General features: G+C 36.8%; 1 protein-coding gene across 3 annotated transcripts in view; it reads right to left on the reverse strand.

The window, feature by feature from the left end:
* Positions 1 to 526: 526 nt before the first annotated feature.
* The window catches only part of GALNT1 (polypeptide N-acetylgalactosaminyltransferase 1), a 74,931-nt gene continuing 51,315 nt past the window's right edge, over positions 527 to 24,142 (reverse strand). For all 3 annotated transcript variants that reach the window (XM_052704374.1, XM_052704376.1, XM_052704375.1), the window contains 8 exons: positions 19,900 to 20,107; positions 17,894 to 18,064; positions 15,116 to 15,233; positions 14,030 to 14,210; positions 6,134 to 6,273; positions 4,928 to 5,026; positions 4,005 to 4,139; positions 527 to 2,171 (listed from right to left, as the gene is read on the reverse strand). In XM_052704374.1, the coding sequence (XP_052560334.1) occupies positions 2,025 to 2,171; positions 4,005 to 4,139; positions 4,928 to 5,026; positions 6,134 to 6,273; positions 14,030 to 14,210; positions 15,116 to 15,233; positions 17,894 to 18,064; positions 19,900 to 20,107 (1,199 nt within the window). In that variant the 3' untranslated portion in view covers positions 527 to 2,024. The remainder of the gene's footprint in view (positions 2,172 to 4,004; positions 4,140 to 4,927; positions 5,027 to 6,133; positions 6,274 to 14,029; positions 14,211 to 15,115; positions 15,234 to 17,893; positions 18,065 to 19,899; positions 20,108 to 24,142) is intronic.

Here is a 24,142-nt window from a genome sequence, read left to right on the forward strand (position 1 = left end):
TGGGCTAACATCCAGTCTCAGGTGAACATTAACTGTACTTCACAAACAGCATAAAGACATGAGGGACAGCAGACAATGTAAGGAGCAAGAAAATGTGCCAACTCTAACTGATGACACTGTCACCATCCCATCCTCTTCACCAACCGTACCAAAGGGAAACAAGGTTCCGTACAACCATTAAGACAGACTCTCTGTTTTAGTCCTGCAGACACACGTCGATACCTTCCTAATAACTGCACCATGCAATTACTTTCATTAATCCACTTCTACCTCATGAGATTAGTAGAGCTTTCCAAAAGAGAGGGATATGAAAGATACCTGTATTTAGGTAAATATAACCACATCACCTCATCTTATGGATTTTAAATAGCAGTATAACATGGCAGTTTTTTCTTTGAAATTTTCCCGTTGTGCAGATGAAAACTCTTGCGTACTACCACAGAAATAATGGAGATAACACTGCCTAAAGCAACTGGGAGCAGCAAATATAGAATGGCAGTAACAGTCAAACATAATTCCACACAACTTTTGCAGGAGTCTAGATTTAATTTGCTTTACAGGACAGTTGGCCAAACAATGACATTTATCATAAAAATATCCTCTCCATTAAGTAAATCTCATTTTTCTTTCCAAAAGAAAATTCAACATATAGCCTGAGCATTCAGTAGCTCATTTTCATCATCAGCTCACACAGATTTTTCTTAACAGAACAATTGAGTTTAAAAAAAAAAACGCAGACCCATGTAATGACAGTCATATTGCTTTTGGCTATGTTAACTTAAAACCATACCAATTTAGCTATCTTTCTTTAGATTTTATTAGAAAAAAGCAGCAGATCAACATTACAATTCAGAATCTAATCTAAATATGCACTTGACAATGAAGCACATCTGAATATGGAGTGAAAAAGGATTCCAGAAAACCTTCAGTTTTGCCAATCTCCTGCTACCCACATCATGTATCTTCTCTTCTGGCTTTCTGATGACCAAAATCAAACAGGGAACAAAAGATTTACGGCCATGAAAACAAAACCATAATACAGTAGTATGAGTTCCGGGTGCTAAGTGTATTCCATCAAGTTAACTTAAGGACTTCAACACGTACGTAAATCTTCTGTTTGGCCACGAGTGTCCATGAAAGCTGACTGACCCAAATAAAAACTGAAATGTCAGGTCTGGACAAAAAAAAAAAAGTTAGACAGCATGTTAACCTCCAGTTTTCAGACAGTAATAAAAAGATACAATTCCAACAGCCAAGAAATTGAAATAAAAATGTTGATCTGACATTCAAGAGCTAAGTTTATTCTTACGCTCATTTTGCTTGCGCCCAAAATTATTTTAGACCCACCAGGGAGAAAAGAAGTAATTATGGACTATCACACAATTGAAAAAAAGAGAATTGCCTTTTGACTTGGTTATCATCCCCCCACTGAGGTATAAAATCTACATATAAATTTGATACTTCACTATAACAAATTGTACTTTTCATAGTTCTGATTTAGTTTCCATTCAACCCTGTTTACTTTTTTTTTTTTTTCTCCTTAAACTACAGAATTCTTATCGCATGTTATTGAATCCATTTCCCAGCTCTCTGCTTATTTGTAGATCTGTATTTAGTAGTCTGGTTACCACAGTTAACCAGGAAAAAAAAGTCTTGAACTTTCTTCATTACAACAGCACTTTCAGCAGAGGTTACTGATGTGCAAGCAAACTACGATGATATGCAGCTCCTCAGAAAGAATATTTCATTGATTATGTTTCCACTGTCCAAATGTTCTCTACGTGATTTGCTAGAAGAAACTCCTTCAATCATGTAAACATCAGTGGGCGCAGTCTCACTAGTATGTGTGGTAGTTTCACATCCTTTTACAGGAAGGCTGGTTCACAGCTACAGAAAAGCTGCAGGAGTTCTAGCAGGTGGAAAACTGGATTCTGCAGAGAAGTTTCCTTCTGTTGCTACTTAACAGTGTAGCCAAAGTATTTGCCGAGGTAGCCCAGTCAATCCTTTATTTTCTTTAGAACCTCTCAGAATATTTCTGGAAGGGTGACATTGCGAAGTAGCCACTGCTGAGAGCGGCTGCCATTGCAGTCTCTGATGCTGGGTACCTGGCTGTCTTCTTCGGTGGCTTTGTCCAGGCACTGATTACTGTTCACATGCAGCAGAGTTAATTTCTGGAAGACAAAAAGAAATGAGTTGTACAAAATCACCAGGCAGAATAAAGAGGTTTTAATATCTCTTACAATTCTTCCATAAGTAAACAGGAGCTAGATAAGACCTCCCTTGCTTACTAACCCCAGAACCCAATGCTAAAGAAAACTCAAATATGTCGCTCTATGTTGTAGGTATAAACACATTATGTTTCAAGAACAAGAGAACAGTCTGAACTTACAAAACAATGTTCTTTGTCAAGCAATATCCACCATTATTTAAATAAGACTGTACTACTCTTCTCTGACGAAAGACTGAGGGAACTGGGCTTGTTTAGCACGGAGAAGAGAAGGCCATGGGAAGACCTCATTGTGACCTTCTGGTATTTGAAAGGAGCGTATAAACAAGAGGGGATACAACTTTACAAGGATGGATAGTGACAGGACAAGGGGGAATGGTTTTAAACTGAGACGGGGGAGATTTAGGTTAGCTATTAGGAGGAAGTTTTTCACCCAGAAGGTGGTGACACACTGGAACAGGTTGCCCAAGGAGGTTGTGGATGCCCCATCCCTGGAGGCATTCAAGGCCAGGCTGGATGCAGCTCTGGGCAGCCTGGTCTGCTGGTTGGTGACCCTGCACATAGCAGGGGGATTGAAACTAGATGATCACTGTGGTCCTTTTCAACCCAGGCCATTCTATGATTCTATGATTCTGTGAGTTTGCAAGTACTTAGAAGCTCAACTCTGATAAGATGTACAGCCTTGATTATTAGTTGTAACAGTAGTTTTCATGAGATCAGAACAAACACATTGATTTCTTTTTTCTCAGTCAGGGACACATAACTGACCTTGTATTATACCCTTCTCAAAAACATTCACATCTACAAACGTACATATATGTACAAAATGCAAACACATGCTGAAAAATGCTAGTGATCTGGATACTATCTTCTACTTCAGAACTTGGTTACTTCATTTCAAAATAAATTAAAGATAATAATCTGATTTGATACTATCTGTAATTAGCCATTTAGGCAACAATAAAAAAAAAACAAACAAACAAGAAAAGAAATAAAAACAACCAGCACTTGCCCTTTCATGAATTACTGATTATTACATAAACACATTACTACATACTATTACTCAATGTATTTACTTCAGTCAGGTAGACTAACAATGTTAAAAAAAGAATGAATGACTCCCAAAATTCGAACTTAAGCATTTCAATCAACATTTCTACTCAATCACAGTATTGTCTTCAGAGCTTGTACAGCACATTAATGACCACTGCACAAGCACACAATGATTTCTAGTTCTGTCAGTTTAACTTATGAATTTTAAAATGAGTTTGCACAGTATGGAAGAGGTGATTAAAATAAAGCTGTCTGAAGCATCTCTTAAACACACTGAATGTAAATGTAAAATCTCTCTTATAATTTTGGATGCTGATTTTTTAATTACAACAGCATTTCCTTTTAACCTTGTGAGACCCAAGAAACCAGGTGCCAGAATTGATGACAGGAAATAATTTCCGCTATCTATGTGATCAGCAATAGATAATATTAAGGCAACCTCACCTTCAAAGAATACTGCACTAACAGTTTTTCTTCAGAGGGTCTGGAAGCACATTGAAAACATTTTTTTTTTTTTTTAAGACCTCCTCCAAACCTCATTAGGTAATTAATCAATGCAAATACCACTTGATGAATTAATGGCAAGGGGAATATAATCCTCCTGACTTTGTTTCCTGTTCTGACTGTCAAATAGCAGCCCCACAAAGGAGTCTGTTGATGTGTAAGGCTCACATAAAAACAGAAGTTGGCTAATTTTAACATCACAAGTTATTAGAAGACTTACCACTGGATCATATTCCCAAAGCTGATTTCCTTTTAAATGGTGGCACTTGAGCATTGTTACTGGGCCATTAAGTTTGGAGACATCTAAACACAAATCATCAGTTCGAATTTCTTTGTTGGCTGTATATGAGAAAACCTAGACAGAAAAATAATGACAAAAACTGAAAAAAAAACCCAAAAACCCAACACAACTACAGAATTCCTGGATAAGGGACAGCAAAAGGGTGGTGGTGGTAGAAGGGAGCAGAGGAGGCAGGTGTGAGTGAGGGGAACATTTGTTGCTTCATTAATATTCACTGAACTTTACTTTTCTTCATCATACACATAAATAATTTTACTTCTAGGGGACAAATACGAACAATACATAAGTTCTCCATATGACATTTCCAAATTGCAGGCTGTTTTCCACACAGGAACAGCACAGTCCCCAAGTCAGTCAATCTTCGTATACTGGAAAAGACCTGATCAAAAATTACTAATGAAACAAATGAAAAAAAAAAAAAAAAAACAAAACAAAAAAAAACAAACAAGTGGAAGAAAGTTTCAGAAGTGACACTCAAGCACACTGAAAATGTCAGTTCAGGTGGAAGAAGATAATTTTGTTTTTGTTTAACTATCAATGACAATCAACAAGTCTAATCAGGAGATGGTTTGTGAGAACCCTACAGGAGGGGAAGTGTGGCTTACAGCAGTCTCTTCCCCTTGTTTCATTTTTTACTTTATCTAAATCATGCTACAATGAGTCTTCAAATAAATAACAAGTAAGGAATCATAAACATATCTTTTCATGCATTCCCTCTTAAGGGCAGCATCTTCAAGGTTTCACAAAATGTCCAGCTTACGTAAAATTTAACGATTGTTAGTAAAAAATTATCCTGATGAGTAGAATTTAAAACAATTCATTGCTATCATTTAAAAAGTCACCTGATTTCCACCCATTCCATGGCAGTTAAAGATTCCAACTTTCTCATTTTCTTTTCTTGCCATGTTATCCAGACATTGATTTGTTTCCACGTTTCTTATCTGGGAGTGAGAAAGAGCACATCACAAATGGCTGTTATTTTTAAGAAAGAACTAGGCCTGTATCAAACCACACTGACACCAGTTCTCTCTGTTACATACCTACAGGTTATCTGCAAGAATCGTATAGTATATGAGTGGTACTACAGTGAGAGAATGCTAACCATGACTCAGACTCCCAGGCAAATGATCAAGCTGCTTTGTTACAGAGTCATGCTTCTTTCCCTTCTATTGGGATCTTCCCACCTTGAGACCCCTTTTTCTCAGAGGCTCAGCTACAATGCAATGGACTTAATTCCACCGCCAGCCCAAAACTACCAAAAGTTTCAAAGCACTCTTCTAGGCACAGTGAGCTTAATTTCATTTGAAGTCACAGGAGACGTGGTTCAATTTCTTCAGTTCTTGAGATACAGGATTAAGACTGTACTACTATGTAGTAAATACAGTGAATAGCAGTCTGATGATAGCAGCATAAACACTCCTGTCTTTCATGAAATATGTTTTTCTTGAACAAATACAGTACAAAATTACTCTACAAAAGGTGCAATACTTGACTCAATATGGCTTGTAGAGGAAACTATGTGCCTGTTTATTTAGGACAAATTCATCTATGCTACCTCTACTGTCATGTGAATTAAAGAAAAACAGAGAAATGCCCAGCAAAGCTTAAGAACTATTAGGATTTGCTGGTCACTGAAGAGGATTCTGAGGGTAAAGCTCAGAGTACTTATTTATTTATTCATTTAGCAAAGTCTTTGTTTGACTTGCTCTTGTTTTTTAAGCAAAACACTGCTCTACACGAAGAACTTCATAGAGTTCACCTTAACTATGTGTTTCTGAATGAATATCTCTTTCGGCCTTCTCTGTGAAATTTAGTATGCTAATAAGAAAGTGAAAACATTTCAATTAACATAGCACAAAAAGTTTGACTTTCTACTTCATTGAGGTGACAGATGCATCACTTTTCAGGTGATGGTGATATACATGCAAGTTAATTGAGCTTTACTGGACGTTAATGTGTCTGCTTTCTCAGTTCAGAACAGAAGAAAACTTACTGTGCAAATTACTTTATAATAAACTGTAGACAAGTATGCCACATAAAAATCTTACCTCCCCCAAAGAAAAATAATGGCGTGGAATTTGGGAATCAGGATAAACATTCTCCAGGTACCAGGAGAAAGGCTTGCACTGAAGCTTGCGTCTCAATCCAAGTCGTGATGATATGTCCCCATAGTCAACCTTAGTAACTCCTGGAGGTTAAAAAAAAAAAAAAAAAAAAAGGTTGCATTTAATGGTTAGTAGTGAATTGTACATAACTTCATCTGATACAAAAGTGATTGGTACAACACATTGTTTGTGTGAAAAACATTCTAAGAAATCATCTTCACATTAAAAAAACATCTTTCTTTAAATATAGCATTATGTTGCTTATACTTATTGCAGAAGACAAGTTAATCACTACTTGTGAATTCTTTTTCCCTGTAATTACACAGAAGGTGGAATCACTAACTCTGTACTATGCATGACTATTTTTCACCCGTGGTTTGTGGAAGAATTTGAATGCTACAGCTAAGTTACCAGAGAAAAGAGGCTGAAACGTATAGTTACCAATGCCATTCTAACCCCATTATCAATTGAGGTGCATATCTATGTAGTGTAACATAGCAATTTCCTTCTGCAAAGCAAGGAGAATTGCGTTTTAATTTAATTCTGTAAACCAGGTACCACCTGCTGGGTTCGTCATCATTCATCTAACCACATAAAGAAATAGAAAGCAGCCTTCATACAGAGAACTAAGCCCTTAACAATTCAGTATTCGTTCAATAAAAAAGCAGCAGTTACAGGAATTGTGTTCACCATTAGGCCTGCTATTCATTTCTGCAGCATTTTGTCTGTCTTTATTCTCTTTTGTCCCTCATTTATCAAAGTGCTCCATTCTTCTTGTATCTACCCATCCCTTTGTAGAAGCTTTAATTCCTTCTGAAAATTAAGTTGCTCAAATCCCATCTGAAAATGGGATGAGAAAGATCTGCACAGTCAGTAAGTACTTTTTTACTACATCAGAATTAAGCACTGTTGTTATTAACATCTTAATAATATTAATTAAGGTTAGAATAATTTATAGCTACTTCACATTCTATTTGAATTTTCCACACTACGCTACAAACACACAGGTCAAAAAGATATATTACCTAATACATTACAAAAAAAATACCCTCCTACAGACCACAAATATAGCTCAATTGACCACTGTGCCTAAAGAACTCCTCCATATATTTGTCAGGAGTATCTCTGCACTTAGAGGACTGTAAGTTACCACAAGAATTGCCTGACCTTTTGAAACGAAGTTTGCACTATTTTGCAGTTGATACACCATGTTATTAAATCAACCTGCCAGCAGATGGTGTATTTCTACTCAATTAAGACAGATACCTGCATAATTTCAGCTGCTGATAAACATCAGTGAAAACATTTCTAATTTCAGTATTCTAGAAATAGGAAAATGTTCAGTCAGAATCACTGAATTGAAAACTTAAGAGAAAACCCGTCTGACTTTTGAGAAAGCGTTCTGGAGAACTACACTAATAAGGGGAAAAATGAGTGAAATCTTGCTTTTTAATAAAACAGTGAATAATATGGATGAAAACTAAGCAAAAGCACATCAAAAAAGAAGCAAAAAATCACAGCATAAGAAACCCCAGAAAACTACCCTCCCTGAACCAACATGAAGATATCCTGCACAGCAAAATGAGAACTATCTCAAGACACTGTGAAATAAGAAAAGAAAAGCTGCCGATCCTCATCCTCCACTCGTGAAAAGTGAAGTGGATGGATGGATGACATAGCTATCATGCTACTCCTGGAAGAATATGACAAAATTCAAAACTTACTCATCTACCGAATTTGCTACAATGACCTTAAAAAAAAATTGGGCTCTGTCACTTTAAAAATGGCACAAGGACTGAAGTCACAACCATAAGGAATTTAAAAGTGACATCTAATTGCTTACAAATGTATTATTTCTTGAAGTAATTTTAAATGTCACTACATAAAAGAGATGTGCCAGCTGATTTTTGCTCCGTCACACTGAAATAAAAGGTGTGGGTTATATCCATTAAAACCATTTTTAATGTGACAGAACTAAAAACAAACAAACAAACAAACCAGCCAATAAAGTACTCTGAAGTCACACAAAGTCACCTACTGGCACACTGACCTGAGCACTGGATAGCTGAAGTACAGTTTGCTTCATGGGTGGTCTTTAACAAGGCCAAATTGTTTTGCTTTCCAAGTGAGATATCAATCTCTTAGCTGCTTTCACTTCTTCTCTCTATTATTATTATTCTCATCTAGCTGGAGTCTCCCTATTTACACTATACAGCACAACAACTAAGGGGTAACTGTTATCTGGGGGAAGAAATAGAAGCAAACAAGAAAAACTGCAAAATACAAATTGTATAGAAAAATTAAAGGTGTTTCTGCACCTCTATTTTCTGCACGCATAGGTAAGAATTTCAATATGCAGTGGAGTCTTACATATGCCTTCCAGTGTTTTTGTACTTAGTTTTTTAAAGGCTCAGCTAAAATACATACATATATTAAAACCACAAAACCAGAATGAGGTCAAATCTTCCTCCCAGCTAACTCTTACACCAGACTGTACAGGTAGGTATATAATGAGGAAGACAATCATGTTCATCACTTGTTTTTTGAAATACTTTGGCTTTGCTCATGAAAACAGTGTTAACAGTACTTACTACTGTCCATACTTGACCAGAGGTTTTGTTTTCCTCCCCCAGAAATACAAAAACAAACCAAAACACCATAAGCTTTATTTTATTATATTTCAAGTCTGGATCTTCCTGGTGGTTCTTATTATTACTCAGCTTATTCTGTTTCTTCTTATTACTCAGCTTGCCGTTAGCTGTGACAAACACATGCTTTTTCACAAATGCACTTAAAAGGCATACACAGAGATAAATCGTGATAGGGTGAACACATATCAAATAATTCAAAACCACCAACTTAGTACAAATCTCAGATTTAGCTCAGCACTTGCTGAGTGCTACCACTATTCTTGAAAAAAATTCACAGAATCACCAAGGTTGGAAAAGACCTCCAAGATCATCCAGTCCAACCATCCACACACCATCAGTATCTCCCACTAAACCATGCCCCTCAGTACAACATCTAACCATTTCTTGAACACAACAGTTAGATGCTGTACTAAAGGACATGGTATACAGTTTCGTACACAATACCATGCTACTCTGATCAGTAATACGTAACAGTCTTTCCTGTTCTATCAGATCTCTTGGGTATGCTTACACTTGGAAAAAAAAAAAAAAAGTTATCAATTTGACAAATCTAGACTTCTCATCCAAGCAAGCATTTCTGTAATTTGGTTACTAATCATGAGAAGAAGCTACTCAATGCTATCACTATTTCCTGAAAAAAATGCTTTACTCTATTTTTGAGAGAAAATCCCTAGACTTCCCAATAGACTAGGAAGGGAAGGAAGAGTCTTAGAAAACCATTTCAAAACTACTAACTCCTCCACTATCCTTACAATATATGAATACTAATCGCCTACCACTTTCATATAGGTATAACAATGTCTAGCAGTAGAATACTCCATCTGAAGATTAATTATCCTTTTGCTAACTCATTAATAATTAAAGCTTTTCAGTGGTCATGTTGCAATAGTTCTGCCATCCTCAAAATTTCAAGAGAACGGAAGATTTGCTTGCCAAGTTTAATGTGGCAATATACTCATGCTAAACTGCTTTGAAAGATGAGAAGCATGATGTTTTCATCATGATTATAAACCACTCCACCATTTTCAAAAGCACAGTAAGAAAGCTTCTTTCAAAACCAGGCTTCTGTGGGGAAAAATAAATAAAAAAACCCTCACAGAACTTGTTTTTCTTCAGTATTATAAAACTCAATAAGCAGTAATCATTTTAAACCAATTCACACAGTCACATATTTGCATCTCCAGTTAATGGCAGTAAGAAACACTGGCTGTAAACTGGAACATACAGGACCACTCTGTTCATACTTTAAACATAGGTTTAGCTACATTGCAAAGACCAACCACCATCGACTCAGTCTCCCCATCAGCCATAAACAGAAATCTTATCCCAGACTTACCATGTTTGGCTAAAGACAAGCATACATAGTGATGATAAACCAGGATGACTGATCCAGTTCTCAGGATAACAACCATGTCTGTCAGAGAGCTCCTGTTTACATAATTCTATAGCATAACTGATTGCTCTGGTATAATCAAAGATACCTTTTGAGTAAAACTTTTGGTCAACAAGAAGATTAATTTCCATTCACACTAGAAGGCTCTCCCTGAGCTCGTTAGAGCTGCTTGCTGGGATACCTTCAGCGTACTAACGGGGGCATAAGAGATTGCTGAATGACAGCCTTTTATACTGAGACCAAGAGGCTGCAAGTCCAAGATGGAACTCTGACTCATGTAGTTTTAGGCTGTGTGATTTTCTTGTGTAATCTGTGTTTCACCTTTAGAAGAAAGATATTAACAAACACTGTAACTGCCAGTTTACAATTAATTAGTAGCTACAAGAAAGTAGCTGTGGTAAGCCAACCTAACAGTATGGAGCTGCTGCTGCAAGAAGGGCATTCTCCTTGCTCAGCTTCAGACTGCTGCTGCACTTCCTGTGCTGACACAGGTGCTAATTTAACCAGCAGAAAGCCTACAGAGTAAAAGGTCCCAAGGAGTTCAGTAAGTAAAACCAGCTGCCATACACAAACAATCAACAAGCAAAGGGAATAAGGCACCATCCTTGCAGCGAACTGTTGGACTGACACTGCCATCTCAGAAAGCCTCACCCTTGGACAATTCTTTCACAGTATTCTGGACTAGAGACAATGAAAAAAAAAAGAGCAAGTCTAGGAATCAGAGAGAAGTGGCAAAATCCACTGCACAGGCTGACAGGATCCAAGCTATTCACCTGCATATGCAGGATTCCAACAGGAAATGGTCTGTGAAACAGCACCCTGCTGCAACACACAGCTGTAAGAAAAGCTGTACGCTAATGCAGAACAACTGCAACAGTTAGTGCCATTAATGCTGCAGAGGATAGCTGCTGTGTGCGAAGAGAAAGGTTGGATTTTGGCTGAGCAGCACCTGCTGCAACACTGTCCTGCTCAACTTCCTTCTGTACTTGTCTGCTTCTGAGCAGAAATATGATTTCTAAAACGCATGAAAGCTTAAAACACAAGTAGTTCCTATTAGGCAGTATTTATTGGAGGTGGAAAAAAGATTAAAGGCTTACTTTTCAAGAGTATAGCTTTGCACTTAACTACATCAATAGTAAAAAGTCTCTGGAGTTCCTATCAATCAAATAGTAAGGCATTTCCTTCCGCAGTTCGGATCACATGAAATAGGAAAGCTACCCTAAAATCTTAGGTTTGCATCCCTCTGTGGTTCCCTCTCTCAGGGGAGCAGAAAAGAAAGGATATAAAGAAGTTGTTGTTAATTTGACTTTATCATGTCTGCCAGTATTTTACCTCCTTCAAAATCCAGTTTCCTCATCCATAACAAGAAAAATACGGGTGCAGAGGTTTGCTCGTTTTCTTCTCATATGCATCCAGGCTTGCAAGCTAGCATCAGCTTAAAAATTCTCATCTTGCTCCTTCCAAGAAGCTGTGACACTGTCACAGTAATACTGAAAGCACACACTGCACTAGCAGAGAGTTTCACAGGCTGTACAGTCTGCCAGAGTCACTACATCATCATTCTGCAAGAACTAAGCATTTCCTTTTTATATAAGAAGGACACTTGAAAACTGAGAGTATGGCAAAGTGAGTTAATGGAGAAGAAATTCACTGAGTTAGCTTAGAAATATGTACTGACAATTCAAGGCAATATTTGCCGTCAATAGGTAAAATCAGCAGTCTGCCTAACTCAGGTAAGATAGAGATAACAGTGTAATAAAGGTAAGGGGTTTGTGAACTTCCCCAAATAATAATCCATTCTGGTTCTGACAACACGCAAGGATTTGGAGGGGAGGGAAGAAGATATGAGCAGCGCTGAGTACAGTCTATCGGTTCATTCTCTAAACAATAAACACTGCATCATAGCTAGAAGCGAGCAGCTGTACAAGCCATTCTTTTTCACAGCCTTGGGTAACAGACTGATTTCAGAACAACGCAACAGATTCAGGTAAAGCAGCCCTGTGATTCTTGAAACTTGGAAATTCCGGTGTCAAACTTCAGTGTGGTGTCAAAGGGATACAGGCACATAAATGAGACTGAGTGCCAGTTGGCTGGTGCAGATGCTCTCTGAGCAGCTTAGAGCTCTTGGCAAGAATGTATCCACCAATCATGCAGGTTATTAGCATAAGACAAACTGTGCAGGCATGCATCTTTCAAAAGAAGAGAATATACAGTGCAACTATAGAGAATCGCTGAAGTTACTTTCACCATCTCAAAACTCTTATTCACATTCTGTTTTAAATGATTTTTTTTTTTGTAACTTTTCTCCAACAGAAAAATGTATGTATAGACACAATGCTGTAAACCCATGAAAAGAAGCTGTATCAAAACAACATTTCTACATGAAAACAGTAACTCCTTTTGTAGCTTGTAGTTATTTCATGAAAAGAAGGACTACAAAGATCATATAGAAAATAACACAGCATTACCACTATGTTGACTAATTCAGCTTTGTTTTCAAGAGCTTATTTTTTACACGTAAGTATTGTCACTTAGTAAAAAAAAAAAAAAAAAAAAAAAAATCCAGCTTGGCATGGATGCAAAAAAACAATCTTAGCCAAAATTAATTGCAGTTATTTATATACAGCTTATCTGAAAGACATTTATACATGTGATGTTTGAATTCATAATTCTTAATTAATAAAGCAGCAGAGTAGCCACAAGCTATAAGATTCAGATTTCACCTAAAAGGCTTTGACTGGTACCAAATTACAAAATTAATCACGAAAACAGAATTTAAAAAATCTTAGTCCTAACCAAGTAATGCATTCTATTAAAAAACAAAAGTATAAAGCAATGTGATCACCTGCTCTCACAAAGTATTCTCAAAGTCTGTAATCTAGATTACTACATTTTATTCCAGTTATTACATTTCAATACTAATGCAAGTTTAATAACCAAGTCATAAGTGAACAGTAGCTTAAAAGATAGCTATTTGGGAAAGTAGATTTATCATATAAGACCACTGCTCAGTATTTGAAGTTCAATGTCTCTAATGCCTCAAATAGTTGTCAGTGTCTGTTGCTCTCTGAAGTTTGTCTTTTGTTTAAAAAGACAAACAAAAATTAATCTGTAGTAGAAGGTAATAATTCAGTATTTCCCAGGCTGCTTTATTCTTTTCCTGAAAATTTCTGCTCATAGAAAACCTGAGTTCATAGAAAATTTGCTCTCATATTATATATTCTTTTGTTTTGTTAACATTCACTTTAAGAAATATATGTATCATCACAGTCAAATACATTGTCCATTTTGTTCTCCCACTCTAGATTGCCACATGCAAACTCAACCAAGCCAGACGACCTTAAATTTTGCCCCTCCTGCTACAGGAATTCACTTACATCTATTTTAATTGGTTCTACCTTCAATGCCCACAACACAGAGGTCAAACTCCATCACATTATGAGATGCATTTGGACAGCTGGCTTTTAGCACTACAGTTAAACTCTGATGTTCTACTGAGCTTTAACTCCATTGCACAGGAAGCTCATTCATAAGTCATGTTCACATTTCAAAAAAAAAAAAAAAAAAAAAAAAAAGGAAGACTTCAAAGTCTTCAGGGTACATCTCTGGATAGGCTAATAACATTGTTTTAATTAAAGTTGTCCTTTTTATACATCTTTGGTGAGTTTTGTATCATGAAATTAAATAATATTTTTAGCTAGATTCTCATAATACTCATGTTTATTTGTTTGTTTTTTTCTTCAGCAGTAATCCATTTCAATTCTTAATAGATATTTATTTTCATAACTTGCTCACCTGGGGAAATGATATAAAAAAAGTTTTTGAATTCATCCATCCACACTTCTGCAAGCCGCCTGTTATTTTTGTTGATTATCTGCCCTGTACCTCCTGGAAAAGTGTATGGTGTTGCTTTTCTGAACACATGCCCAACATGTGAACAAGTTACAATTTCCAAAGTGCCACCACACTGCCAAATCTGAAAGTGAAAGCACAGTTACTGAATGGTTTAAACAGCTAAAAAACATTTTAAAATGTTAATTAGTTACTGCTAGTCAGTTTAGAGAAAAGTTAAGTTGATATCTACAACATAAAAATACTATATGGAAGGGAAAAGTAAGTTTGTTTCCTGCTCAATGGGTAAGGATGCTCAAAAGCCTAAGTAGAACAGCATAAGAAGGAGTATAGTAGGCCTCACAGCATGGGATTATTTCAGAGAACTGGGCCAGCAGGACAGCAAAGGAATGAAAAGGTTCACATGAATCACAGTAAAGTATCAGGTGGTTATCTGCCCGCAAAGTCCACTATAAAACAGATCCTCCATGTAAAAACAACATATATTTCCCAAGTAACACTTCTGAAAATATTTTCAGTTTCATTTTGGAACCACTTATTTGTTCTGAGCTGATAAATGTAACAAAAGGTAACTGTGCTATTCGGTAGGAATGGAAGTGAGAACAATGCTGGTTAGGTCCACAACCAAATGAAAACAGGCAACCTTTAAGGTAGGCCATAAGAAGAAGAGAAAGTAACAGAGCCACTCACATTTCAATGACACGGTATACCATACACTGACAGTATTACCCTTAACTTATGCTCCAAGTGGATTTTCTAACTGAATTCCTTTCAAAAAAAACAACTGTATTTATTCACAGTAAACACTCCAATTCCATTTTTTGTCACAAGACTGTCAACTATTCATCATACAGTTTTCTTCACTGACAGGTGCAGTTTTTGCATGTCTCCACCAGAGGAACTTGACAGGAAGTATACTACTAGCTGCAAAAGGAGAGGACCCTGTCACTGTCATCTGGTCCGTATTTTACAGAATGTGAGACATGCTGTCATTAACAACACATTGAGCACATATAAGCTTTTACCTACCCTGAAAGAAATTTCCAAGTTTTCTCCACCCCAAATATCCATTCCAGCATCATATGTTCCAATTTCCTGAAAGTAATCTCTGTCTATTGAAAAAAGACCTCCTGCCATTGTAGGCGTCCTGAAAAAAAAAAAGAAAAGAAATAAGCATCAGTCACTACAACGACACACTTAAATACATTTCACATTTACACACTGACAGTGTGACTTTTTATTTCTGTAGCTCAGAACACGCTCCTTCTCATGAGGCTGCTGTCCAAGCGCAGTTACCGCTGATGTATTTGCTAGCTCAACACTTTCTGGAGAAGGAAGCAGTTACTGACAGTTCTCACTGTTTCCTCGCTTCAAGTTTGACTCTGAATAGAGAAATTCTCCTAATAAGCAGCTGCCACTCCTGCAGAAGGAAACTTCTGTCTCCAGTGATGGTAATTTTTAGAAAAGAGAAACTGGTTTCTTACAAGAAATATACACGCCTGTAACTACTCGTGAAGAATTACAAGAGGCCATGAAGTGGTCTGCGTGCTTTCACTATTCTCACTTTACACAAGGAAGTTGTACAATCAGGGTTACATTCAGATTTTTTTTTTAATTAGTTCCTTACTAGTAAAGAATGTTAATTTCTCATACTTTAGCTTCCCAATTTTTCATTTTTTAGTTAACATGCACACAATACAAAAGCTACACATTCGCCTTGCCTGCTGATATAATTTTATAGCTCAAGTCTACAAATGACATATTTTTCTAGCATAAATCATTTTCTACCACTAGTCATTCTTCTGAAACACTTCCTGCTTTTCCTGAAAGACACGTTAAATATAAGTTAGGTAGTCTCAATCTAACTATAATTTGTGTAGCTTTTTCCACTAAAATAGACATTGGGGAAAAAAATAATCCATTAACCACATCCTGAGAACACCTTTGATTTCTTCATAATAGAGCACAAACCAAAAATACCAGAGATCACATCTTCAACCTTACATTAAGTTAATATTGCCCACTTTTCTGAGTGTTAAGGCCAGGAAATGTAAATTTGAAGTTGTGTTAAGGTATATTTTACTCAAGCTATATGTGTTCCACATTATCTTTGCAAATATGACATACCAGAATAAATTTGTCTCCCTTTCATGCATTTCTAATATGTTTATGTATGTGCACACAAGCACATGTACATAGGGTGCTCTGAAAGTAATGCCTCCTATTTATTTCTATACAAACTACCATAGATAAAAGGAGCACAATAACACTATTTGCTAGAGCAAATTCTCAGCTACAACACTATTTTTAAACATAATCATCACCATCAGCTACCTGTTCTTGTCAGCAAAGGACAAGAGCCTGCATGTCACACTTGTAACAACCTGCATGAGAGGACGTGACCTCAGTGCTCTGAGCATGTCATTACTAGCAAACTGTTGCTCATACAATCCACCTTTCATTGGCCCAAACAGGTGAAAGTTAGCAGGCACCAAATCTGAACTATATGGTGAGTGGGGTACAACATTCCTTCAAGACTGGCAGTGTGCACCATGGTCTTGAAACTGGTATGAAGACTGGCATTACTGTGGTGCAAGAGTAAGGTTGTCTTCTTCTCTAGACTGACTCTGGAAGTTCAAACCTTCAGCTTAGTCAGAATCACAATGACCACTAGGTCAGAGCTGATGGTTTATCCAGGTTCCAGGAAATCCAAAAGGACCCCTTTCCTCTCTCAGAAGATACTACACTCACTGAGGGATGCAACTGGAACTTGTCCTCTGATGGGTGAATTCGCATCTTGCCACTGCATGGACTGCCATTTTGACTGGTTTGTAGTGGTGACACCACGTCTCATCACTGGTAATGACGCAGTCCACGAAACTGCCACCTTCTGCCTCATACTGGTTCAACTGATCCTAACAAACTTTCATATGGTGTTACTTCTGCTCCTCTATGAGTACCATGGGATCCACCTAGTGCAAACTCTGCAAATATTCGAACACTGCCAACATCATTTCCAATGCACTGAAACTCTGTACACAGCTCCCTGATTGTAATCTGCTAATCTGTGTGGATGAGCTGATTGAGATGCTCTTCATTTCATGGTGCAACAGCTGTGCATGGTCATAGTGATCATGGCTTGTCTTTCATGCTACTGTCACCCCTCACTGCCTCACTATACTCATATCCACTGTTTGGTCTCCACAGATGTTCATCAAGTGTCTGTGAATGGGTGCAATTTTTTACTGCATGAAGGAATTCAATTCTCTATCTTTGCTTCACACACACTTCTGTGTCAGACACTGGTATATCAGACTGCCTCCCTCTGCTGCCACTTGTTTCAATGGAACAAAATTTAATGAAATATGGAAGGTTCAATCTCTACTGCCACAGCAACAACATCCACCTATGAAATTGTGGCCCAACGTTATAAAAAAAAGGACACATAACTTTCAGAGCAACCCTCACAGACACCAACAAGAAATAAAAATGTCATATTCAAAATATTGTTTATCTGTTAGAGAAAAAAATAAGGTATTGCTTCAATAAAAATATATGTACCATAAAAACTAGCAAAAAGCTAGCAGTCAGCTGGTAATTAGCAAAAAGCACAGAAATAGTTCTACAGTGACATATGGTAGCTTTCTTCATTCCTTTCAAAAGTTACAATCAGCCCATTCACGTAAAATAATCTTTATGCTGCTCCTTCAAATAGATAATTGCAACAACAAAATTAACTGTCTACCTGTATACAAGATTAATCCAGAAAGAACACCAGATGAACACTTTAACCAATGTAATAATTACCTAACAGGAAGAGTTCGATCTCCTTTCCGTCGATCCATCTCTCTCTGAGGAACTGGATACCAACGGAAATTCAACTTCCAGTTGAAACCACCATAAGTCATATCTGAACCTGCCATGTATTCAAAGGTGTCATCACTAATTACATCAATGATGGGACACACGACTGTTCTCCTAAAAAGAAGGATGAACCAAAATCTGTTAGTACAAATTTCAGAAAAAGGTTCGTGGTTTCCTTTTTTAAACTCCATTTTTAACAGGTACTAAGTTTAAAATTTCCAATGCCATTTCTCAGCAGTACATGATAGATACTACCAGAATATCAAGCTCTATCTTGCTAGTTTGAAATAACTCATCCAAATGAAAATGTGTTGCAATTTTGGCAATACTAGCTTTAAAAACACTAGCATGTGCATTATTATCAGTAATAACTAATCACCTTCTGCAGATGAAAAAAAATGATCATAGCTTTCTCAATGTCAAACAGTGACTGAATGTAAAAGAAGCTCTGGTTTCTAGTTAAGTGGTCAAAATAACTTGCACATTTTAAAATTAAGACTCAAGTCGTTAGCCCTGAGGAAGTATTCCAAAATATCATCAAGACTAAGAAATGAGCTACCACACAAAAATAGAAAGAGGCTTCACTGTCTACTGTTCTGACATCATCAAGGCATATATATACTCAGAGATAGTAATTCTAATCATCTTAAAGAGATTGAATTAACTCAAGTAGGCTTCCACTCATGGGAAGCTCTGCAACTAAGTTCAAAGGACTCATTTATTTGGGCTATTTGCACAAATTGCAACAATAATTTACATGAATCCCACAAAAATGATAACTTAAAGGTTGATATTGTGTCTTTGTACAGCTCTGTACAAAGGCTCTTTAATAGCTGCTGCTTTTTCATCATGTAATACTGTATTTTGTAACATGAAAACTTATGTGATTTTCACCTATAACCATAAGAACAAAACTAAGATCTGTAACACTATGCCTAGTAGCTAGCCTATTTAAAATGCTGTTTACTAACAACTAGTCTGCAACTGTGGAATTGCTCAGATGTATGTTTTGTAAAGCATACCAATTTCTCCTTACAATAAAACTCAAGTTTCCAACACATTAGCATGCACGTAAGCATTGTGAATACCGATTTAAAATAGGCACAAAGCCATCCTGCTGCAGTGTAAATTAGCATGATTCCAGTAACTATTCTAACTTTAGTCAACACACCCTAGAAGACCACGCCACATCACAGAATTTCACACATCCACAGATCATTCACAACCCATATTATGAAAGAAAGAAGTCATGAGAACCTGAATACAGTAAACTTGAGAGATACTTCTAGTTGTAGAATCATAGAATGGAATCATGGAACAGTTTGGGTTGGAAGGGACTTCTAAGATCACCTAGTTCCAGCCCTCTGCTATAGGCAGGGACACCTCCCTCCAGACCAGGTTGCTCAAAGCCCCATCCAGCGTGGCCTTCAATGCTTCCAGGGATGGGGCACCCACAACCTCACTGGGCAAACAGTTCCAGTGTCTCACCACCCACACAGTATAGGATTTCTTCCTGATACCTAGTCTAAATCTACCCTCTGCCAGTTCAGTATAATTTCCCCTCACCTTGTTAATACCTGCCCTTATAAAAGCTTACCTTGTTGTGACCAGGGCCTCCATTTCTTCTTTAAGAATATCTTCCCAAATTCATGAAGGAGTAAGCCAAGTAAAAGACCTCAAATTCCACTACTTTCCACTCCATTCATACTCAGATCTCCCAGTTTTTAAACACATTAGCTCACGCATTTCAATATAAGCTTTATTTCAAACCATGTCTCCCCCTTCAAAAGCAGTTCTGAATTAGTCTTTTAGCTTTACACCATTGCAAAATACAGGACTTTCTTGTCCTTTCAGAAAGTAGATATTTGCTTTTAGGTTACATCACAGTACTTAGAAACTTCTTAAAAACCTTAAAAAAAAAAATGATGGACCAACAGATGGATAATTACCTGTCAGCTTTAATCCTTGCCAGCAGAGGTTCGAGCCAGCCTACCGTACATTCACAATGAGCATCTAAGAAGGTGATGACCTGGCCTTTGGAAGCAGCAGCCCCCTTTAATCTAGCTCTGATCAAACCGGAGCGCTGTTCCATTCGAATCACATGGACAGGTACTTTTAATTTTTTTACATAGCTCTCCAGTGGTCTTTTCAAAAAGTCTGTGAGGGGGAAAAAAAAAAAAAAAAAGAAAAAAAAAACAGATGGAAACGGTCAGTTACAAAGTACAGCTTTTTTTCTCCCTTTATTTTTGATGAAGAGAGTTGAAATAAGGTTTCTCGTTGCTTTCCTATCACTTTCCTCTTTTCTCAGCTAGTTTACTCTGCTGCTTATTCTCCACTTTGCACAAAGCCCTTCTGCCCTCCCCCATGCATTTCACTTGCTAGAGCAGGAAGTTCCTTCTCTTCATTCTGTCATCATGGGAAACAAAAATGGAGAGTGTAGAATGCTTACACAAAAATATGATGGGATAGACAAGATTTTATTTTGGAATAAATGTATGCATACATATTCTTGGGCACAAAATTATCCATCATGAAAATAACAAAAATGAGCCAACTAGCTGAACTATTTATCTCCTACCATAATGTAACTTACAGATTTCTTAGCAGAGTTTGAAATATAACCAAGTGCATTTTTCAATTCTGCTTTCTCCACATATGTCTGGCTAAGATCTCTAAGTTATCACTACAATTCCTAAAAACAAAAATGAAGGCAATCAGCTGTATGTCAATGAGCATCTATACAACAAACCTGCTTATCCAAGGATCATGTTAATTAAAATACAACATCCATAACTAACAGCTAATAAGTGCCTGTAAATTCAAAATTTAGTGCAGTGTAAACAGCTGTAAAATTTCTCACTGCTCAGCATAGTTCTTGTTCATCATGACCAATTAGACTATGAAAAATAGTAAAGAAGAACAAAGAACTGAGAGGAAAAAAGCAATTTACAGCCATATAAACTTGTGTAATAACATTATATAGATTTGAAACCTGTAATAGAGGCAAAATAAGTACTTTTACAAAACTCAGCTACTGAATGTATTACATGATATATTCAAAGCATGTGAGAGTTGTAGTACAACAGTGCACAGCCTAGAGTAGGATTTAATGTAAGATATTATTAAGTCCTTCATGCAAGGACGTGTGTGACACTGGAGGGAGAAAAAGCACTGCACAGACTCTTGGGCTGCTTTGTAAATCTCAAGAGGCAGAGCTGCCCCAGGGATGATTACCATTCCTCACTATTGCTCTGCTGAGCTAATTCCCTCCTCATTTTTCCCTTCGCATTGTTGGACTGTCACTAAAACCCACAGAAATAAGTTTTGACACATCTTGGACGCTAAGCTGTGTTAAAAGAGTTGGAAAGACCTTAAATATTTGTCTCAAGAGAAACTCACTACAAAGTTAACTTTTTATTGTGCATACTAACACAGATTCAAAAGAATGTTTAGTAGGAAGAATTCAGAAGTACAAACCCATTTTCACATCTAAAAATTTTGCAGGCCTGTTGGGGATAAGCACACATCATTTGACTGACGCAGCCTGTATCAAACTAATTTCACTTCTTACTACGTAGCTTCCCAAAGCCACCAATTTAAGAGATTAGCATTGTGGAACTATGTATAGTTTAATGTATATGTGTATACATATGTGTATTTGCATGATTACACAGATAACATGACAGTGAAGAATTTCTCTGTGCTAATCTGACAGTCAGAAAAATGTTCCTCCGCACATCTAAAAATTATTGGAATAATCTCTTAATGCACATAATACATTTTTGGCCTACTAGAAATGTTAAGCTTTAGAGATAACTTTGTATGCAAGCCAAGTGGCTATACTTCCACTAAATCCTATGTTAAACACCCAAATGAAAATATTTATGCACTACAGCGTCAGATGTTCAGGAATGACCTGGGATGACAGCCGAGTAAGTTTTTAGCACTGCCTCATGCACTTTAAGCAGCGGGTGAGGTTTTGACAATACTTGCAAAAGACCTTCCATATCAGAGACAAAACTTTCTGCTGGATATTCCTTTCTAAACTTTTTTCTCTATCAATATGAATAGTTTTACTTATTGCTATGGAATGTTTAAAGAGCATCTTCTATGGTAGTACTGGCACTAAGAAATCCAAGTTGACAAAAAAAGCAAATCAATTCAGTTAAAGCCAGTAAGTGTGCAAATTGAAAAATAACTGGACAATTCCATTACTGAGTCACAGTTTGTGAACATCAAGTAAACATTAAGTTTCAAAATAAATATTTTTATTAAGCTACAATACAGATTTCCTGATTTTTAATCACGCAGTCACAGATATAAGCAGCACAAATACTTCGCAGACATTATTTTCAGGTATTTAGTTTTAAATCCATCGCTTTGATATGCATCTATCACTAGCTTCTGTGGGTGTTTTCTGTCCTGATGTAATCTGCTATGCACACTGGGCCATTCAGTACTCGACCTAGTTTTAAAGTACTGACTACTTCTGATTTCTTCTGCTAATGTTGTTTTCTAAAGTAGTTAACAAAGAAGTTAATACTCGAAAACAAAATACACAATTCTGATCAGCAACTAGAGAAGAAATGTTACAGCCATGCCTTGTTTCTCCAAAGCTTTTTTTGCAGTGTAAATAATTGTGTGATATTATGCAAATTCATTCTTCTAAGAGCTTGACACTGGCAGGTACAAAGTGTGCTTCAGGCAGACTGAATGCTTACTTCATTCCAATTAAATCGACTCTGATGTTAGAATTCAAAATACACTGCTCAGGCTGAACAGTTTTCTTTTTCTGGAAAAAAGTCTGCCGTTTTAATTCAACACAAACAGAATATGTAAGCAGCATATGCTAAAGCCTCCATATTTTCAGGCATCACATCGCTTCAGTTTTATTTAATGTAAAAGAACATTGCTGGAAACATAGTATGTTTTTGGAAAAAAAAGCATTAAAAAAACAAAACAATTTTCAGGAACTGTTGAAAATAATGGTGGAAGGTGCAAAAGTGATCATCATAGATTTCAAAACTAAAGATGCTTGATAACGTCACCAAAAATAATTTCAAAATCTGAAATGTTACATCTTTCAGCCTAGAATTATATTGATTTTGTAACCTACCTCAAACAAATCAGGAGCACAAAATATATCTTTAAAAAGCCGTTTTTAAAGTGAATTATAATTCTACATCATAATGAGGACATGGTGAGTGTTAAATAAAAATTTTGGTTGCTGTTACTGCTGTTGTTTACTAAATAGAAATTAAAGAGACAAAACAAGAAATACCTGCCTACATTATTTTAATATGAGCTTACTCTATTTCTAGGTCACTTTGAAAGCTGACCTGTCACTATTAATCATTTGCAAAGATATGAATTATTGAAAGGGACTGTGCAGATAAATGAAACAGAGCAGATTTGCACTAAACTTTGTTTTTCTAGCATGAGTCTGAGCATAAGAGACAACCAACCAAAACAGTACTCCCTCTATTTCATTAAGGAAATCTGTACCTGCACAATAACCTGATTACAGACACTTAAAACCCAAATATCAGCATCTGTATTCCCCAGGAATAATCCTCAGAGTGGTGAGCAGTTTCAAAAGAAAGGTGGAACAAGAGCTTTAATAACTACAAGAAATTGAGGGGTGCCGCTACCAATTCCCTCCAAGTTAAAATAGTGAAAATTTGACCCTTCTAAAAGCTAAAAAGTTAATCACAACTCCCATCCCATCTGGAACACATTCACGTGGTAGCTTTGCCCTTTGCACAGGCACTCCTTCTCTTCTACCAGAGTGTGATTGCCTTTCAAGCCTGTTGCTTTTTCCAAATGGCACTAGAATTTGTTGAAGAGGCTAACGCCTAGTATCAGGTGAACTAGCAAGTGTGAACAAGAAGTAAGGAGCAAATACTGATACATGTGCAAACACAACCTGAGTGCATGAGCAATGCATCCCTAGGTAAACGGCCTGGTCACAACTCATCGAACTGGCATTCTCTCTCCTCTGTTCATCTTCTTCACAGCCAGCTGTTCTCTGGACATACATGGCTTGGAATTGGTCAGGCAGCATGTTACATTACCATACATGCATACAAGCTGAAGAAGAAACTCACACTTTTTACTATAAAAAGATACCCCATAAAAATTCTTCATAATCTTTGTACCCTGTAAATTCTTCAGCTGTGAATCCACAAAAAT

The sequence above is a fragment of the Tympanuchus pallidicinctus genome, unplaced genomic scaffold, assembly GCF_026119805.1.
Source record: "Tympanuchus pallidicinctus isolate F22 unplaced genomic scaffold, pur_lepc_1.0 scaffold5, whole genome shotgun sequence".
In the NCBI taxonomy this organism is placed as follows: Eukaryota; Metazoa; Chordata; class Aves; order Galliformes; family Phasianidae; genus Tympanuchus; species Tympanuchus pallidicinctus.